General features: G+C 39.9%; 1 protein-coding gene across 1 annotated transcript in view; it reads right to left on the bottom strand.

Annotated features, from left to right (window-relative positions):
• GLIS3 (GLIS family zinc finger 3) overlaps positions 1 to 21,315 on the bottom strand; it is a gene marked incomplete at both ends in the record, with an annotated part of 470,092 nt that overhangs the window by 309,776 nt on the left and 139,001 nt on the right. The window contains 2 exons of the mRNA XM_080708663.1: positions 10,678 to 11,785; positions 18,607 to 18,814. Of these exons, the coding sequence (XP_080564789.1) occupies positions 10,678 to 11,785; positions 18,607 to 18,814 (1,316 nt within the window). The remainder of the gene's footprint in view (positions 1 to 10,677; positions 11,786 to 18,606; positions 18,815 to 21,315) is intronic.

The raw sequence follows: 21,315 nt of genomic DNA, 5'->3' as shown, positions 1-21,315 counted from the left end.
TCATGCCTGGATACTGTCTCGTAATTTTATGAGCCAAAATTCAGGATCAACCAGATGCCCTATCTGGAACAGTCCAAATGCCTGCATCCAGAGAGGGCTCTAGGCTGTGCTCCCTGGTAATGCAGGCAGGTGATCTGACCTTGGGAAAAACAAACCCAGCCAGGCTAGTGCTGCCAGTGCAGAAGCTCGAGTAACAAAGCACACTTCGTCCTCTCACCCAGCTTTCCCCAGGCTAGAGAGGAGAGGCGGAGGCCCTACAATGCCTGGATGGTCACTAGGAATAGACACCGTTTTTATGAGAATTAATTTAATTTTCTCTCCTCTAAACATCTTATATATTTTGCTTATGCATTTTCTTTCCTCTAAACATCTTGTGTATTTCTATTAATTAGTCTGAGTAGGGAAAAAAAAATCCAAAGTAAATCTCAGTAGCGGAGGTAAAAGTCTTGAAAGGGTTGACAAGCTCAGCATAATGAACACTAGTCCAAACCTTTGTTTAACAGTACTTCTGTCTCTTTACAGATTATAAAAGGAAATATTTAACTAATGGAAAGCTACTCATATACTGGATAACATACACGGCCTCTGTCTACATCTTAATCATTCTACATAATTGATCAAATGACTTAGGTCTTTAGGCTTCCTCGGGTTTTTAAAGTTCACAGCAGAAAATACTTCTCTGCTCGTCTCCATTCATGTGTTCTCCTGACTGATCACCTGGCATGAGAAGAATGTATGTTTCATATGATAGCTGCCAACAGATAAGTTTTTTTAAAAAAATAAATTGTAACCTTTTTAAAGAGACACTGGAGATGGTTTGAGGGAATCAAAGTTTCATTTGAAAGTGCTGAAACACAGCACTTTCCACATTAGTGAAGTTAACTCCTAAGTTTTATTTATTTTATTAATTAGACTGCACCTACATTAACTAGGTTTATAATTCTTCCATATTTTAATAATATCGTCCCTATCTGATAGCAGAATTCCTTCAAGATTCCTTCCCCTCCCACTTCATTCCCATTTCTCTTTAGGTTTGGACTATCAGATTTCTTGGGAGCTACTTCTACTTCTGGGATCTTTCATACCCCATAGCCTCTGCTTGAATGGCCTCTTTCCATTCTCACCAAGAATTAATTACCCTTTTCATTTAGGATGGAGCCATCTCCTCTGAGGAGCCTGCCCAAGGTATTGTTGAGAGATTCTTCCCCTGTCTTCCCATTAAAACAGTTTGCACAGACCTAGATCATAGCCCTTGCTTTACTGTTTACACACTGTCACCCATAGAAGATCCTGAGCCCCACAAAAGAACTTCCATTTCCTTCTGTACTACCTGGCTTCCAGCATAAGGTATGGTACAAAGTTTGCACTCAGATCAAGTGAATGAATGAAGATGTGTTGGGTGGACAGAGCCGTACACATGCTATTTGGGTAGGGTAACTATATACCTTTGTTCTTCCATGACGATCCTAGTTTAGACTAATATTCCAGAGAAATAGAACTCCTTTCACTCTCAAAAGTGTCCTGATTTGAACAATAAAGTATATGGTCACCCTCAGTTTATAGCACTGGGTATAATTACGCATCATGCATACTGCTGTTGCCTGCCAGAAACCAGTCATTTCGTTTTCCAATTCTCAACAACTTCTCAAATTAATCATTTCTTAGACAATTCATTAAAATTCTCCTAAAAAATTAGCTATTCTCTTTACTCAAAACCATATAGATGGCCCCAAAAAATAAAAATAAATACTGTGCTGCAAAATAAGAACATGTAGGTTTCACTATATCTTCTCACCAAAGTCTATGTGAGTAATGGCATCTACTTAGATTGACCGATCTCCCCTCCAGATCAAGGATATGACACAGAGCTGCCCAGAGGTGGTGCAAATGTGAAATCCAGCCTGTCCTGCTCAGGTTCTGAGTTTGCCAGCCAAACATCCACTGCCTGGGGTTATAATATCTATTGTTTTATGGATAGTCTAGAAGCCTTAACTCAGTAATTATAGCAGAAACTAATAAATCTGCCTGGAAAAAAATAAATCTCTTTTCCAAATAACTCTACCCAGAACTTGAAGAAAACATTTCTAAAAGATCAAAGAGATCAGACTACCTCGTTTTTGTTTTTGTTTTTGTTTTTGTTTTGAAATATAAATGTGTTTGGTCTTTCACTCTACACAATCAAATTTTAGCTGGACTCAGAGATGTCAACACAACCACTCAAAAAAGAGATAATTAAGAAATATTTCAAAGGTCACAAAAGACATTTCTAATAAATTGTCAAAGTAATTTTCACACTGGTACAGTCTAAAAGAACTAAGGAAAGTACATTTTTAAGACTACTTATGAATAACCTCAAAAGTTTTCTATATACTCTCTTAATCTAATAATTGATGAAAAGATTTACATAATTCTAATTTTAAAAATGTTATTTCAGGACATAAAATTAGAGAAGAACCACAAAACAAATATGAACTAAAAGGAACATTAACCATCATGTAGTTAATGATTTTGTTTAATGAGGATAAAGTCTCAACTATCTAACCTCAGGGTTGTTCTCATTATCTATTATATTTCATTAATCCTAAAATCACAGGGAAAAGAAGCATAAACTATGATTTTCTTTGAAACTTTTGCCCAAATCTGCAATGAATTTATTTTCAGGACAAAGTTCATAAAAGGCTAGTTCCCCAGGTAAACTGGATTAAAAGCCTTCTGAAGGGAAATCAAATTAAACCACTACCAAATGGCAAGTTTCTAAACAGTGCTTTGGGATGTGAAATACGATTTGACAGATACTTTATACTGTGGTCAATTTCCCATCTGATGAGGATTTCTGGGGTTTCCCTTTTACCTATACTAAGGAATTTATAATTTATGGTGACATATATATGTCTACAGTATGTTCAACATATATATATATATATATATATATATATATATATATATATATATATATATACATAGATAAATATGTTTGTATCTCTTTCTTACATAAAATTGCTGAGGGGGAAATCTTGGGATTTGGCTTTACTTTTTTAAGTCATTGAGTTTGCATATAATATTCGACAGACTGATGCCTTGTGGGATCTGATTTGGAAGCTACGCTCTCTCTGATCTTTACCAGATGTTCACTGGTGGTGTTTCGGCCTCGAGAGACAGAGAGGATATTAATGTTAATTTTATTTATTTAATCACATCAGGCAGATTTGATAAAAAGCAAAATTCAATATTTGGGTAATTTACGAACTCTTCAGAAATGTCCATGGTAGCAAAAATGTTTTGAAGATTGTTTTATATTAAAAGCAGAGAGCCCACAGTGTAGTTGGAAGAAAGACCATTGTTACCTTTAAAAATGGGAAAGATGTGATAGATTTATGAGTCACTTCTAACTTACAGAGGCAAGAAGGGGCAGTGACTTACATATGTCTGGCACAAGTCTCACCCCAACCTTTAATGGACTATTAACTGCTGAGAAAGGGCAGTTTGAATACGACCTGGACACTCATTTGAAAGCCTCCTACACCACCCTGTCACTCCAATATCTTCCAATATCTTCTTACCTCTTGTCTCTGGATTTTATTCCAAGGGAGTACTAGACTACCCTGGTCGTTGTCAAGACATAGGGGATAATGAAAAAGAAGTCTCTACTGACACAGCCTCCCTACACTGCAAATGACAGGACGGGCTCTTATTTATCTAGAGCGCAAGGGGAGAACTTGGAAGTTTGTAGAGTGTTTATTCTCAGCCTAGGCTGCTCCTTAGAATCACGTGGGTGCTGCGCTCCAGACCACCTGCATCACAAACTCAGATAGGAGTACTTTGTAAAGCTTTCCAGGCGAGTCCAGTGTCAGCCAAGTTAAGAGCAGTGCCTTAAAGATTCTATGTGGGGAGCAGCTAAACAACTGGACAGTCTGGGGAAAATCACTTCCTCTAGGTTTTGTGCTCATCTGAAAATGGTATGTGTGGGACGGAGGTGACGGGTTAAATATTAATGGATTGTCTTTTACTTGTAGATGAAAATACATACTTAGGACACATTTCAAACAGCAAAGTTTACAAAATATTTAACAGACACCTTTGACACCTGTATTAACATTAATTTCAGTCCTCCCTCCTTGGAAATAAGATAGAAGAGAATCCCTGAATCCTCTTTCTTTCCTCTCTAGAAATATCCCCTATCTCAAGGTTACTGGTTAGCCCACCCACTGGATTTCACTGTTTAACCACATGATTATTTATCCACAACAACTATATAATACTTCTGTGTGTTTAAATGTATATAAATTGTATTATACTGTATACATCCTTTTGCATATATTTTTTCATTCAACATTGTTTTTGAGTTACTGATGTTGATGATTTGTGCATATGTCCCATTAATTTTAAATGCCTTTATTTCCTTAGGAATAAACCACAGTTTAATGACTTCTCTATGAATATCTAGGTTGCTTACACTATTTGAAAACACAAATAAATGTCTTTCCTAGGGTCTCCCTGGCACCAGATGCAAAAGTCTCTAGGGTAGACATGGTTTGGTTGGATACGCTTCTCTTCAATCCTACTAGGTATTCTCAAATTGTTTTCCAAAGTAGTTGCACCAATTTACTCTTTCCAGCAAAGTTAGCATATCCCCCATTCTCCATATCTTTATCAATACTTGGTACATTGAGAATTTATTCATTCTGGCTAATAATGAAGGTCTGGAAGTGTTAACTAATAGTTACGGTTAGATGGTATTTTCCTAAGGTTCCTTCTGGTCATGTAATTGTGCTCATGAATTCAATGCCAAGTCTTATCAAAATAATGAAATCAAGGGTATGAAAAAAAAAAACCTTCCACACCTTATGATGAATTTACTTTTCCTCAAAAAACAGCCTACATAGCCAATACTGGCCTGTGAACCCATACATCAGGCCATAAAAGACGAATGGGGACATGGTCTCAGTTCTGTATTTATTTTCTTATGTTCCTGATCCAATGTTGCTTAAAAAGCAAACTACCCAGTTTTCAAGCCAAAGAAAATACTCTGGATTTTGCCAGGCAAAATGCCTGTGGAGAAATGAGTCAATTCATACAAAATTCAAAACTGTCTTTGGTCAGTGACATTTTCATGAAAATCTGTGGGTGGGTAAAAGTTTTTCAAAATTCCCTTTCTGCTATTGGATAAAAGTCATCCAGGAAAAATAAGCAAAATGTAAGTGGCAGCCCACATTCCCCCTAATTCCCTTATTAACACTCCCTAACCTCCCGGCATAACTGCTTTCAATTGTGCGCAAAGACAAGCCTTGGCCTTTCTGATCCTGGCAACAGAACCCTGAGTCCCTGCTCACTCTGCCCTGATCAGATAGCCTTTCCCAGCACAGGCACTAACAGAGCCTGCCGTGCTCAATCTCACTGGGAACACACCTTCCGAGGAACACTACCGGGCCTTACACCCCCTCCAACGTAATGGCAGAAAGACCTACTTCTCAGTTTGCACTCTGTTGGAACCATTACTATGGATACCGTTAGAGATGGTAAATACACTTACATGGTTTGGGGTTACACTTTCTCCTAGGAACATGAATCAGAGCTTTTGAAAAGTCCTCAGCTACTTGTTGCGAGGTCCTTTGCAACTCAAAAACTCTGTTTCAAAAATTAAAAAAAGACTGCCAGGCGTGGTGGCGCACGCTTGTAATCCCCGCGCTTGGGAGGCAGAGACAGGAGGATCGCGCAGGTTCGAAGCCAGATGCCCTGGCTAAAGAGACCCTGTTTCCAAATAAAAAAATATAAAAAATAGGTCTGGGAGTGTAGCCCGGAGGTAAAAGGGCTTCCAGAAACCCCAGTACCACCAAAAAAAAAAAAGGTAAATAAATAAAAATTAAAATAAAAAAGACTAAAAAATAGGGCTGAGGGTGTAGTTTGGAGGTACAATGCCCCTGGGTTCCATCCCAAGCACCACAAAAAAAAAAAAAAAAGACATAAACTTGGAGTCTCTGTGACTTGCTCTGTTTTGAACATTATCATTTCAGGGACATGTAACAGAATTCCATATAGTTATACCCACAAATGTGCCACAGTTTTGATAACCCCAAGATTGACCAAGGTTGGGGCTGGCTTAAGCTCAGAAAGGTAGAAATAGGATGACTCAGCACTTAGAAATTGCTTTAGTTAATAGGTAGCAATAAATGGACTTGGGCAATTTTTTTTTTTTTTTTTGTACTGGGGATTGAACTCAGGGGCATTTTACCTCTGAGCTTTACCTCCAGCCCTATTTTATTTTTAAATTTTGAAACAGGGTCTCGCTTGCTGAGACCTTTTGCCACTTCCTGAAAACGTCTGTGTGGAGCCAGGCTTGCAAAGAGGGCAGCTGGTGTGACTGTCCACCAAGGCAAGAAGAATGAGACCTACAGAAGGCCGGGGCTGTTTAGATGGGAAAAGAAAAGGAGCCCATCCTCTGGGTAGCACACGCTTGTAATCCCAGTACTTAGGAGCTGGAGACAGGAGGGTTGCAGGTTTGTAGTCAGACTCAGCAACCTCATGAGACTCTCTGCAACTTAGTGAGACCTTGTTTCAAAAATAAAAGACTAAAAATTAGGGCTGGGGATGTAGCCTAGAGGTAAAATGTCCCCTGGTTCCATCCCTAGTACCACTGGAAAGAAAAAAAGAAATGAGGTCTCACTAAGTTTCTGAGGCTATGTATGAATCCTTGATTCTCTTGTCTCAGCCTCCCAAGTATTGGGATTACAGGCATCCAGCACTACACCATGCCCAGACTTTGGTATTTTTAAATAAAACACTACCCTATCGTAGTTTCTAACTAAACTCGGGTCTGTCTGTCTGCTTGCCTGCCTGTCTGTCTGCCCAGGCATTTACTTCCAAGGCTTTGCCTTTCCCACCTCCCGGGCACGTCTCTGAGTGGAGCCAGGCTTGCAAAGAGAGCAGCTGGTGAGACTGTCCACCGACGCAGTAAGAATGAGATTTACAGAAGGGTGGAGCTGCTTGGGTGGGAAAAAGAAAAGAACCCATTCTCTTCTTCCAGTAATTGAACCAAATAACTAATGCACATCCCTCTCCTGACTTTGCTACCTAGAATCCTGAGTGTTCTTGAATCCCAGGGTTCCGGGTAAGGCTGAGGAGTCACAATCAGAGATTCTGCAAATGCATTCTCCCATGCAGGAAAAGGAATTTGGCCGTGAGGGAGGACACCAGTGGCAGCCTCTTACTGTAAACAGGCTGTGGCCTCTGACACACCCTCCTCTTACCATAACTTCAGAAGCTCTTTGTGCTGTCTGTAGTCATGGTCACCAAGCACAAAAGGGTCACCAGCCCTTTCTTGGGTCAGTAAGCCAAGTAAGTGAAAATTATGTGTAAATCTATAATATACAGACAACTAAAAGCAGCCAAATATATGTAAAACAAAACCAAACTGGGTCTTAGAACTTAAACTACTCCTAGACTTTGTGGCATGTAACACCGTCGCAGATCACTTTTTGAAAAACAGAATGTGGTTATCTTACTTGGCAAGGATCTTTGGCTTTGAATTACTACCTTTAGAATTTACAGCAGTGAAAGATTCTGGGGCTAAAAGCTGTTTGTGGGCTGGGTGCTGTGGAGCACACTTATACTCCCAGTATTTGGAAGGCTGAGACAAAAGGATTGCAGGTTCATGGCCAGTCCCAGAAATTTAGTGAGGCCATCCACAACTTAGCAAGGCCCTGTTTCAAACTAAAATTTAAATAGGACTGAGAATAGTAGCCAAAGGCAGAATGCCCTGAGTTCAATCTACAGTACCACAAACAAGTAATAATAATAATAAATTAAAGTTTTGTGCCTAAGTCAGGCATGGTGGCACATGCTTATAATTCCAGTACTTGGGAGGCTGAGACAGTATTGCAGGTTCAAGCCCAGCATCCGCAACTTAGTTAAACCATCATCAACTTAGTGAGACCCTGTTTAAAAAAAAAAAAAAAAATAATAATAATAATAATAATAATAACAATAATAATAATAATAATAATAAAGTGGTTGGGGATATAGCCTGGAGGTAGAAGAAACCTGGGTTCAATCCCTAGTACTAAAATAAAACTGTCTGGATTCCAAGTTTGTACAGATTTCTTTTTGGAATAAGGAGGATACTATGTTTTGGGTTTTTGTTTTTTTTTTGTGTGTGTGGTTTTTTTTTTGGTGGTACTGGGGTTCCTGGAAGCCCTTCTACCTCTGGGCTACACTCCCAGACCTATTTTTATATTTTTATTTAGAAACAGGGTCTCCTAAGCCAGCGCACGCGGCTGGCTTCGAACCTGCGCGATCCTCCTGTCTCCGCCTCCCAAGCGCGGGGATTACAAGCGTGCGCCACCACGCCCGGCTGGGTTTTTGTTTTTTCAAGTGTGCATCTACCTTAAATTTACCTTCTATCCATGGACTACAACTTGAGAGGACTGCTCAACTGTCACAGCAAAGCTATTTGCTGACAGTTGGCTATTGCCCTACAAATCAAGCAGATGATATGTAGCAACATAACAGTCTTCAGAAGGTGTAAAGCCCGTGATATATATATGTTAATATGAAAATAGAAGTCTTTCTGCTAAAAATATATAGCCTCAAGACTAGAATGGAGCATTAGTCAGCTCCTAAGAAACCCTGCCTTTTATAAAGACATTTGCACCATAACATGTGCAAGTGGATGGTTTGTGGTTCTAGATGGGATATACCATTAAATTAGCAACATGAATTTTGCAAAGATTCCATCTATAAATAGAAAGTGGGCAGATAAGGAGAGAAAAATGCCTTCCCACACTCATCCTGAACAGTACAATGAAAGCTATGCAGAGGTCTACAACCATTCACCTCTCAGCTTATTCTTTTACTCAACCATTTCCACTTTCAATATTCGCCATACACTTTAGCAAAATTCAATGTCGTAAAGTTCTATATCTTTGAAAAGTCTGGGAGCACTGGGAAAATGGGGGGGGGGATCCTATTGCATAAAAATCAATTTTGAAATGCAAAAAATATATCTTCTCGGATAATTCAAGCGTTTATGTTTATTTCAGTAAAGCTAAATCCAGTAAACTATTTTCAGCCAGGATTAGTCAGAACTGAAAGGTTGGACTGTTTTCCTTCAGAGACTGAATGTCTTCCCTGCCTGCAATAGGCTGGTGTGTTCCAAACAGAGTAAATGGAATTGCCTTCAATTGCTCGTCTCTTTTCTGGCATTTCTGATGCGGAACCCTACTGAAAGAGGAAGGTTTGGAATGTAATTATTCTTTTCACTCATAGAACCTGACATTTTCACAACATATCGGGCTTCAGGTTTTCCTTAAGAAAAATCACAACATGTGGCGTAATGTAAGGACAAGAAATGCAATTCCACCCCCCCAGAAATACTTGAAACTCTCTCAAAAATATCCACTGGACAGTGAAAAGGTGCTTCTAATGCTTGCATTACAGCTATCACCTGTTTGGTTTGCTTTTATGGAACCGGAGAGCTCTCCCAAACCACAATCCAATGAACGTGGTTCATTTGATTCTTTATACAACACATAATACGTTGGATGGACTCGGGTTGGAAGATCACAGTCCAAGTAAGTGCCTTTCAAACTGATTTATATATTTCACATATTTAGTGACCTCCATCAGACTCAGTATCCAGGGAGTATGCTGAATTCTCAGATTTTAACTTTAAAAAAAATATTTCTGCTCATCTAAACTAATAAGACATATGTTCTTTTTCCAAGATTTAAATAAGCTATCTGACATTGTACAAAGCCAGTCCTGTGATCCGCAGAGTGATGTCCTTCTTGTAAATCCTGAGGGTTTCTGTGAGGTGTGAAATTGTTGTGAAATTATTTAAGAATCATATTATTCAAAAATCGTAGATTTTGCCAAGAAACAGAGTCCCAGTGTCAACGCTGGGAAAGGAGGCCTGAGAAAGAGCCACCATGCCCACTTCCTTCGGCATCAAAGGCACATTCCATTCCTTCCTGTACTCTTTCTCCTTACACCTTTCCACCAAATGTCTCTCCTTAACTTTAGGTGAGCTCCTGTGAGGTTCAGCTCCCGTAGAGTCCTTTGGTGTTTTATGGCAGCTAAAATTTTTAGAATTAAGTGGTCCTGCAGCCCTGGAAGGTACAGGGTGCAGGTGTGCGGGTACATGCAGGAAGTTTTACTAGCCCAGTTGCTACGTGATGGGTTTCTTTCCTAAATATCAGAACCACCCTTCTCCCACTCCAATTTTCACCCAGGTATTGGAGGGGGGAAAAAACTGACTAAACATTCGTTTTAGAAAAGAGCTACAGCTTGCTGGTTGTGTGATGTGTGTTTCTTTCCTCTTGTATGTTCATGCACATTAAAGAAAGTCTGGGTTTGTGCCTAGCCAGCATTTTCCAAGATTGTGGAGAATGTAACAGATTTTTTTTTTCTCTTCTGCTGAGGTAGATCATGTACCCCTGGAGAAGAGACCCTAGAAATGGACGGAAACCCATGGCCACCAGTCATCGAAGAAACTTTCCCCTTCATTCAGTGGAGGCGGCACCCAGTCTCATGGAAACCTCGACCATCACACATCTAAACCTACAGAAGAAAAAAACTGTCCCCTGGCCTGTGGGCCAAGTTTAGGGGAAAAACCACAAACATAAAAAGCAAGCTTTGGCCACCCCTTCAAGAAAGGCTACCCCGGGACTTGTGAAAACTCACCGTACACTTGTTGGGTTTCTCCCCGGAGTGGACCCTCATGTGGATGAGCAGTTTGTAGCGGGCGTTGAAGGGCTTGTACCTTCGCGGGCAGCCTGCCCAGAAGCAGGTGAAGTCTTCTCCCTTGCGTTGGTCGATGTGGACCTTCTCGATGTGCCGCACCAGTTCCTCCTGCTGGTCATACAAGGCGCTGCAGTCTATCCAGCGACAGCAGTGCTTGCCGCTGTCCTCCATGTCCCCATCGTCGTCCAGGGCGGCCTGGGACAGGGCCAGGGGCGGCGCATGGGCCAGGAGCTCCGGGTGGTGCAGGTGCGGGTGTGCGTGGTAAGGAGGTGGCGGGCCTTGGGGCGGAGGCAGCGGAGGCAGAGGGGTTGCAGAGGGCAGGTCCAGGGCGCTGCCCGGAAACTCCTCCAGGCGTTCAGCCTTGAGCATGCTGGATGCCTGGCCGTCGGGGCCCGGGAGGCCATGCTGCACCACCATGTTGTTGACCTGAGGCTGCAGCCCGCCATGCTCCAGCTGCTGCATGCGCTCGTACTCCAGCGCACCATCCTCACCATAGCTGGGCAGCGTGAGGCCGCCGCTGGCCACCAGCACACCCTTCTGGCCACCAGGCACCGCACACGGCGGGGGGATGCAGCTGCCGCGCACCCCCAGGAAATGACCGTAGACCTCGGGCTGCGGGCTCATGTTGGCCGGGGAAGCCCTGGGCCCGTTGATGTAGGCGACCAAGGATGTGGGCGAGGTGCGGATGATGGTGTTGAAGTCTATCCCGATGCCATCAGACAGTGGCGACAAGGACAGTGCTCTCTTCTTGGAGCGGGCCGAGTGGGACCTGGTGGATGAGTGCAGAGGACTAGGGTAAGGAGAGTGGCTATTTTCCATGCCGAAAAGGTAGGGTGGCAACGAGTTGGAGACGCTACTGCCGGACATGGATGTCCCGGGAGGAAAGCTGAGGTCTCCTAAATCCAAGCCATTCTGAGAGCCATGGCTGGAGGAAAGGGTCGGGAGAGTCCTGTAGCCCTGCGACCACTCTTGCTTCACGCTCAAGGCCGACTGACTCTCTGTGAGACTCAAGGTCGTCGATGCCAGAGACTCCCGTGAAATGAGGGACCTGGAAAAGCAGCCAGAAGGGAAGAAAGAAAAAAAAATTACATTTCATAGGATATGGATTGCTTAAGAGTTGAAAGAACACTGCACTGACAATCCCTAAAGTATTTCCCCTAATTACATTCTCTGCTAAACACACATTCTTGGGCCAAGATAAAATCCAAGGCTCTGAGTTTCAGGTAAATAACATTTTACCAAGAAGAATAATAAAAGCTAATACTTAAAATAAGAGCTAATAATAAGACAAAAGGTCTATTGTTATAAATAATCTTGGTACTTTAATGATAATAAATAATCCTTGCCTTATTTTTAAATAAATGTATTTTTAATGTAGAGGGGATTAGAAACCTAGGAAAAATTATTGATGTCTTTCATGGCAAACCAAATAAGCAAGTATTTGTTAAGTACCTTCTGTATGTAGTGCACCGTATGATAGGCTCTGTAGCACAGACAAGTCTAAACAGAGTCCCAGACTTGAAGAAAAACCTATTTGGGAAGGTAACATATATACCTATGCTTAATTTAAACAATACAATAAAATCTTAGTGTCAAAAGGGTAGGCTAAGGGACTTTGTTAGTTTTACTGATACAAATTAGTAAGATTTTTTTTTTAAAAAAAAAGCAATTTACACTGTCATTAAAATATGAAATATCCCAGTAAGTAAAACATACATAAAACAAAATTTATAAAAACATGGACTGGAGTGTAGCCCGGTGTTAGAAAACATACTTATGATGAAAGAGGCCCTGGGTTCAAATGCCCGCACCAAAAATAAATAAATAATAAATAAATAAACAAAATATATGATACAGAAGGGAGTAACTGAGATCCTGTCATATTTGATATTATGTTAGGGCCTTGTAGGGTTTAATCACACTGTCCTGGGTTTTCTAGAAGACCTTGTCCTTATATCAGAACAGCTTTGCATTGGTAGTTAATTATCTCTGGCCCTTAAAATTTCATTTTGCTTTACTATGACATTGTTGACTTAAAACCAATTGAAAACTTTCATCCCTTGGACTGAAAAGTTGCCACTAAGAGATTAGCCATATGGTTATTTAGCATAGGCCCTGGCTTCCTTGACTCAGAGACAAGTGTGTAGCAGAAAATGTGGATTATTTATATGTACCTATACTGACTTTCTAAAAAGATTTTTGGGGGATAATAAAATTAATCTCAACAAAATGTTATATAAAATGTTTGTCTTCCCAAAATGAACACATTTACTCTTTCTAGCTGTGAAACCAGTGGGTTTTGAAGGAGTGGAGGGAAATGAGAAGCATTTTCATCTCAACTATTCCTCTTACTCCATTTCACAAAACAGAAGCCAGAAACACCATTTTCTATAAACACGAGATGTTAGCAAGAAAACATCTCAGCTCTGAAATGCACAGTATAAGGTGATAACACTGTGATCAACACAATGTTACCACCATGCAAAGCAGTGTTTACCAATGACAAATACGGCAGGAATTTATGTCCGGTTGCCCTTGACAATGATTTTTTTTTTTATCCATATCCCCACAATTGGGCCAAAGTCCTTCTTCAAGTCACAAAGTGGTCTCTGGACCATCTGTTTTTAATTCCCTAAGGACACGCCTCAATTATTTTCTTAGTGCACTTGTTCCTGTCCTGCAGAGCTCATCTAAGGCTCCTGGTGATTGGGTGTCAAGGGCCTTTTGGTCCCTTCCCAAAAGATTCAGGAATTGCTTTTGGACCCACGCTAAAATCAGTAGTTGGGTCATATAGGAAGCAGAGACACCAACTGACTTTGCTTTACAATGAGGCGGAGAAGGTTTATAGAACTAAAGAACCAGAGTTTACTTGGCTGAGTAGATTCTCAGGTAGCACATTTGCCTGCCAGTGTTACACTAGAACAGTTCGAATTTTTAAGTATTTTATCCACCTTTTTTTGCTTATGAAAGGATTTAGTTTGAGAACATGTTCAGTGTTCCCTTATTCAAAGATAATCCTAATTTCTTTCAAATTACACCTGAGTATGGCTTAATTTATACATACAACCTAGTGGAGGCACATCAACTCCTTGGATACCTCTGTTTTCTAAGAAAGAAAATTTCCTATTCTATAATTAAAGCAATAGAATGGACAGATATCCTCCCCTCTATGCAACCCAGACCTTTTAACCTTCCAAAGTTCTAATACATGAAATCTCTCTCCAAATACACTAACTAGCTCTCAGTAAGGGTCCTCTTTCCAAAGATGTTATATTCTGTCTACATTGCACCTTAAAGCATCTCTGGGTATTTTACTCAACAAATATCAAAGCCTTTCAGTAGAAGGGATGATTGTTTTTCCTCAAGTACCTACCAGAGTGTCAGATAAATACTAAGTTCTCAAAAAATTATTAAGAAAGTGAATAACGCTAATGATAACTATTATTTGTAGCTTAGAGAGCATTTTACCTAGATGTTATCTGATGCAACACCTGAGGTATATAAACTGGATTTTTAAAACTAACTTCAAAGAATAAGACTGAGGTTTTGTAAAATTCTTCCTGTTGACACACAAAAAAACTGGGTGTCAAAGTCCTTTGGGGAGTACAATTGAAGCAGCATTCTCTGTTGTCCTTCTCATACTGTACCCAAGTTGTGGTCCATCATGCTCAACTGAAAGACCTAGTAAAACAGGCTTAAAGTCACCCAAGCTACAGATAGCACACAAATTTTCTGTTCTTCCTGCAACAGTATGCTGAATGAATGTGAAGGTTGCCAAGGATTCTTGCCTGTAACTCCTGCTGTTACACACACTAGGCCTACAGGAAAGAAAGTGACAAAGAGTTCAGAGAGCTGTGTCACCATACTGAGGCAATCTCCACATCCTTATGTTCATCTGTTCCTAAGGGTACTATTTCCGGTGACTGGTCTATTTGGAGCTATATGTAAAAGGAAAGGAGACAGAGCTCAGGCAAAATAAAAGCAATGTGAAACACTCAGAAACCTTCAGTGAAAAAGATTAGGGTGACTGGTGAAGTAAGAAACTCTCACAGAAGCACAGGAGGTGTGGTGACCAAGTTGCATTGTTCAGTTCAATGGCAAACTTAAAAGAAGTACTAACTTAAAGATCACAAGGAACTCCTCAAACTGATAACCACAAGATATTCACTATATATCTAATATACACATAGATCGTTGAAAAGAATATCAGGCCTATTCTACTTGGGAATTCTTATCTATGTGTCCCAGTAAATACCTTAAAAGAATTAGCACTGCATCTGAACACAGATGGTTTTATTCAGTGTTAGAATTTACGGAGAGCCCAGTGCAATCCCAGCCTCCTCGGCCTCCTCTTAGCTTTGTGGTCATATTCTAAGCAAAAATGGCCTTTGCCTCCTAGAACATCTGGTTTAGAAGGTAAAAAGATAAATGACCTTTCGGGGTCTAGAATAACATTGTTGGGCAATAGATGAACTTTATGGTGGACGAAGTAAATGCCATTGAGTAAGGCATTTAGACCTTCTCTCCCTTGGGTTCATTATGTCTTCAACAAGGATAACACTTGAAGGTAGTATGAATATTCAATTATAATATGAAGAATGGGGTAATACTTGAAGTATTCAGTCATAAAATGCAGAGTGGGAGCTGAGTATGGTGTTACATTCTTATAATCCTAGTACTTGGGAGGCTGAGACAGAAGGATCGCAGGTTCAAGGATAGTCTCAGCAATTTATGAGGCTCTCAGCAACCTAGTGATACCCTGCTTCCAAACAAGAAGTAAAATCAGTCTGGGGGTATAGCTCAGAAGTAGAATGTCTTTGGGTTCGATTCCAAGTACCACAAAAAGAAAAAAATGCAGATTGGGGCAATACTTAAAAGCAGTATGTATTTAGTCCTAAAATGCAGAAGCAGAATGCATGTGGAAACACTAGAAAAGCTAAATATATTCAAACCCCACACAAATAGCATTCCATTTCTTCTATTGCCCAACTTTGACTAGATTGGGATATGAAGCCACTGTATGAGGTCACTGTACCTTGTTCTTGTCATTTTAAGAGAACCATATCCAACAGTCTCCACAGGAAACTTTGAGCAATGCCTAAGGTGAGAACAATTCTCAGATCTTCAAAATGATAAGTTGCACTTATCATTGAAGTGGGCTTGTCAAAAATGGTTGGGAAATTAATCAGAGCAAATGTACAACATTAGGGCAAGATTCTCATCATTGTGTTACACAGAACCCAACAAAGCTAAGGAAGAAGTGCTTTTTCCAAGATGAGAACCCCAAGAGAAAAATATACTCAAATGAAGTAAAAAAAACAAAATAGAGCCAAAAACCCATGAAAACTGTTCAATAGTATCAATAATTAAGGAACGCAAATGAAATAAACTGTTTTTCTACCTCAAGCTGGCAACACTTATAAAAATACTAATACATAATATTTTAAAAGGTCTGAAAAACGGGCAATCTTTTAGACTGTTGATGAGTTTACAAATGAGTAGGTCTTTTCCGCAGTGCAATTTGGGAACAGATATCAAAAGCAGGCAAACTGCGTTCCCTTTAACCCAGCAAATTTTACTTCCAAGAATTTATTCTAACAACCAGAGATGTGCAGTAGAAGACTTACAGCGATAATATAATAAGGCATTATTTAAAATACAAAAATAAGGGGAAAAAACTAAATGCCCATTATTGAAACTGATAAGAATTAATTTTATTTATATACTTTACAAAACAGAATTTAGGGCAGAGAGAAACCATTATGTATGGCTGAATAAGACTTTTACTATAAAATAGTTTATAATATATAAACTGAAAAAATAATTCTAAAACTATGTCAATTATTAGGTCAATTTGGTGGAGACTGAAGCAACTGTTCTTGATTCATGCATTGGTATATAACCAGAAGGATGCCTATCAAAATTCTACCCACGGTTGTATCTGGGTGATAGGGCTCAGGAAGACTGTCACCAACTCACTGGTGCTCTTCCATATCTCCCACATTTTCTACAGTGAATAGGAATTACATATATAATAAGGGAAAACAGTAAATGTTGCAGCTTTTCATAGGACAAGCATCTCTCAGACTGAACAATTTGTGCCCTCTCCCACCCCCATCTACCCCGAGCAGGCCTCTGATGGATAAAGCACTAAGCTGATTCCCTCACCGTCTACTCTTTATCTCTAGACAGTAAAATGTCTTCCAGGATGAACTGCTGCCTCTTACCCTTTCTTCCTCTGCTGGAACACACAAACCAATCTAAAGATCACAAATAATATGCGACCTTTCCAAATTGCTAAAAGTACGTTCCATCCTTCACCAAGCCACTTCTCAATTTGTGTTTCTTTGCTCATCCTGCAAAAATTTTTTTTCTCATAGAAGGGCTCACATAATACATAGTCAAAAACACTTGTCAATGCATCTTTAAGGCATTGTCTTTTAAGGATATAAAATTATGCTAAGGAATCAAATATGCCAGAAAACACTGAGATAATGACCCTTCTCTGGCCTACCCATGAAAGGGGCTGCATAAGGTGCATGGCTTGAGCAGTCTGTGCTCTGCCTACCATCAGTTTCTCCATTAATTATGACTCTGCCTTCAAGGCATGGGCTGGACTTGCCACAGACAGGAAGCTGAAGGCTTCCCAATGACACCCACCCATGAGCACAGTTAATTTTACATGCAGCACTCAGCAAGTCTGAGGAGTCCCTGAAGGCATAATCATCAATGGGAAAATGACAGCAGCTTCCCATCACAAAAAGTCTCAGCTGAAAAACAACTTTCCACCTCACGAAAAAAATCGGCATAAATAAATGATCCAGGAATTATGATTTCAGAGTCTCAAATGGCAGCCGGAATTGTGCAAGAGGACAACAGTGTAGAAAAGAGGCAGGAAGAAGGAAAAGAAGAAGAGACAGGGTCTCAGAATCACAAGGTATCTTAGTGACTTACAGCCCCCCCAAGAAGCAGAAGCAGAGGCCCACAGAGTAAAACTCCTTTGCAAGATAACCATGACGGCAGAGCTGGGACTCAGAGGTGAAAACTCAGGGTTGTATTTTTCCAAAAGGTAAATTCTAAAGCTGACATAATTAACTTCAAAAAGAAAGACCCTAAACATTACATAGTATTTTGGTTTTATTCCCCCCCAATATAAACCTTGAGAGAAAAAAAAATTTATCTGAGGGGGTGACTTCTCTTTTCTATTCAGTTCTCCCCCATGGAAATAGATATGTGGCGATTATTGTATTGTATCTACTTATTCTGCTACCTAACCATACTTGTAAGTTATGTAACTCATACATGAAAATATGTCTTCCCAGACACATCATAAAGTCTTAAAATTAACTATTTCTATCTTTACTCTCACTGCTATCTCTCTAAATTTAATTATCATAATATGCAGACAGTAGGTCATATTTGGGCAGATGAGCGAGTGGATGGGCAGATGAGTGAACCGGCAGACTGACCAAACAGCTTGAAAAGCAGTGTAGAGAGCCTGCAACACGCACAGTGAAACCCCCACAGGTGAGACAGGTGAATGAGGAACACCAGCAAGGTCACAGCATGACCTCTTCACCAGGAACTGGCAAACTTACAAACTGGCCATCAGTCACTGAGACGCAAAACCGGCAGTCATTCAATCCACTTCACAGGACTGCAGGATTAAACCATTCCTCCCAACTGAGAGGATACCATGACACATACTTGAGTAGGCACATTCCGCTTCAAAACTCAAATTCAAAGAATCGCTTGAGTGAGTGCATGTATGTGTGTATGTGTGGTGTGCATTTTCATGAAGAGAAGAGAAAACACTCATGGGGTATGATTATACCATAAAGAAGGGGGGAATAAAAAGTTACTTGAGACCTGGTATCTGAAGGAGGTATATTCAGGTTGGCTGCATTCACTGCCCTCTGTAAGCTAGGACTGATCTGCTTGCATGCTGTAGAGACCTGGCTTGCTGGAGGTGAAATGGGTCCCAGTCGCTGAACCATCATGGGACTGCTGGTGACCACTAGATTGTTGCAGCTGCCTTTTCCAATGGACTTGCACTGAGGCCCAAAGCCAAGAGCCCCTAAAAACAAATGAATCAGGTTAGCTTTCATGCCCCTTACATCAGAAATCAGTAAATACACACACGTGCACACTTATATCAGGACCCATCTTGAGAGACAGTCCTTGAATTTTTTTATATTCGTGATACCAAATATCTTTCTCTGATTCCAATGACAAAGCCATAATGCTACCATAGAAACCCTTCTAGAATCACTACTCATACAAAATGTGGTTACCTATCACTCCTATGTAGAAGTGAGAGTCACATTTTGAGAATCATATTAAAAGTTGTATTTTATAATATTCTCACCTAAAGGATTAAGGTGTTAGGTAGATAGAATTACTTGTTTGGTTTTGTTTTCATAGAATAGCTAATATCTCAAATCATCCAGCAAAGAAAGTTGATACTGCTGGAGGAGAAAACCGTTTAACTGGTTCACTTCACCAAAATCTAGACTTCCAAAAAGCTTCTTTACTGGATATATCTGGCTCTGTCCCTTTGACCTTGAGTTTTTCCTCTTCATCCCAATATACTGTCATTGGACATATATTCAGTGTTTTTAAAAATTGGGATGAGCGAGCTATAAAATAATCATTTGAAAAGCAGCATGGTTACCTAATTCAACATAGACTTTTCATTTACATTAGTTATAATCTTCCAACATAGAAAATTTTGGTACATACCCAAAGCAGAAAGGAAAAAAAAAAGGAAAAACCCACAAGAATCTGTGTCGTTATGGAAAAGTGAAAAGCAAAGGAAAAAGGCAAACACTGCCATGACTCATTTGTAAAAAAATAATAATAGTTGAATCATTCTAGACATTCTTTTTACATGGGTGTACTTTTTCAAACATTTTTTGCCAACTACCTGGTCAAGTCTCAGAAATTGTACATTTTGTTCCCACTTCTAACAAATGAAAATAAATATGATCTCAGTTTTTTAACAAATTGGTTCTCAAATTTTCTCACTAAATTTCCCATCTTCTTCACTGATAGATTTGGGATCAAAGGAGGTAGAAAGTATAACTTAGCCCTATGGGCATAATTTCCTATTTTGTTTTCCTCAAAATTAAATCAATAGCCACAAAATTCTTTTGCTTGTCATCTTTTCTAATGTTTTCTTCCAAGAGACCCTAAGACCGAAGGACAAACATAACACTGGAACAATCTCTGAGTCCTCAATGTGGCTACATCTCAAAAAATCTGGTAAAGCCACAGCCTCACTAGCTGGCAGGCATCCTGTGCTAGTCCAGCCTTGGGAAACTAAAATCCAAATGACAATTTGATTTTCCCAAGGTCACATGTGGATTAAATGAGAGCAGGAACTGATACTGCTAGGGTATATTTTCATGACACCTGTGTGTTTAAGTTTGGGCTCTAGAATGCTCAGTTTCTTCCTTGGATATTTTCCAAGATCATTAACTCCAACAGAAATGTCTCAGATTTTATTTTTTCAGATGTATAACCCAGAACCTCCCTTTAACCCCTCCCACAGCAGATTATATATGATCCATTTTCTTGTACCCTGCATGATCAGTTATAAATATGTTATTCTCATAACTCATAAAACATTGCACCGTCAGGGATTCATCTTGACACCAAGAGCGGTGGGTATCATTTTATGTAATACATTGTAAATTGAATGTCCTCACAAATCCCAAATCCCAATCCATTGGCATTTCAAACTTATTTTTTACCTTGAAAAAAGTCAATGTGATGGTTCATAGCCTAGTCCAGTACATGAGACAAATGAATTATCTCCCCAGGTTCCATTGCTACCAGCCATTGCTAGTAAAGGCAACCTCGGATGTCAAGTATTCTGTCAAACAGAGTACCATATATTCAAATAAGTAACTCAGTCACTTCATGCCTGTCTCCTCTTAATAAAAAGGCAATACGATCTAGCTACCCCTAAGAGGATGGCCCATTAGCAGCTGGAATAGCACACCTGAGAAATAGCACTTTGTGGCAAAGCATATTAATACCTAGTTCATCAAACATAAAATGCCAATATATAGTAAGGCATATCATTATTTTATGTACCACTGAGACCATGAATAGCCAATTCACTTGAACATGTGTCTCAATTGCTGTACGATCACTGAAATTTTTACTTTAACCCTTGTAAATGGTGCATGCTCTTCTCTCTACCTGGAACGCCCTTAGCCTAACTTACCTACCTCATGAGCACCTCTGCATCTTTAGGGTCTCCTCTTGGACTCCCCTTCCCCACTGCCAACTGGGTAGAGCAACCAACTTTTCTCTTCTTTTCCCTGTGACCTCAATTTCGGTACCTGCCTCAGCACCTGGATTACTTCAGAAACTTCAGACACTGAACTGTTTACCTGCCTGCTATCCTCTCCTTTTTTATACTTTGCTGCTTCTTAAAGACAAAGCCCTTATTTGAAGTGTCTCTGCTTTCTTAGCACCTAGCCCTGAGTCTGTTAGATGGCACAAATAAACACTGTGCAGTAAAGAGTGAAAAAATGAAAATAAATGATAGATATAGTGAATATTAAA

The sequence above is a fragment of the Muscardinus avellanarius genome, assembly GCF_963383645.1.
Source record: "Muscardinus avellanarius genome assembly, chromosome: 13".
NCBI lineage: Eukaryota > Metazoa > Chordata > Mammalia > Rodentia > Gliridae > Muscardinus > Muscardinus avellanarius.
The sequence above is the reverse complement of the archived record's forward strand: the minus strand, read 5'-3'. Positions and strand labels throughout refer to the sequence as shown.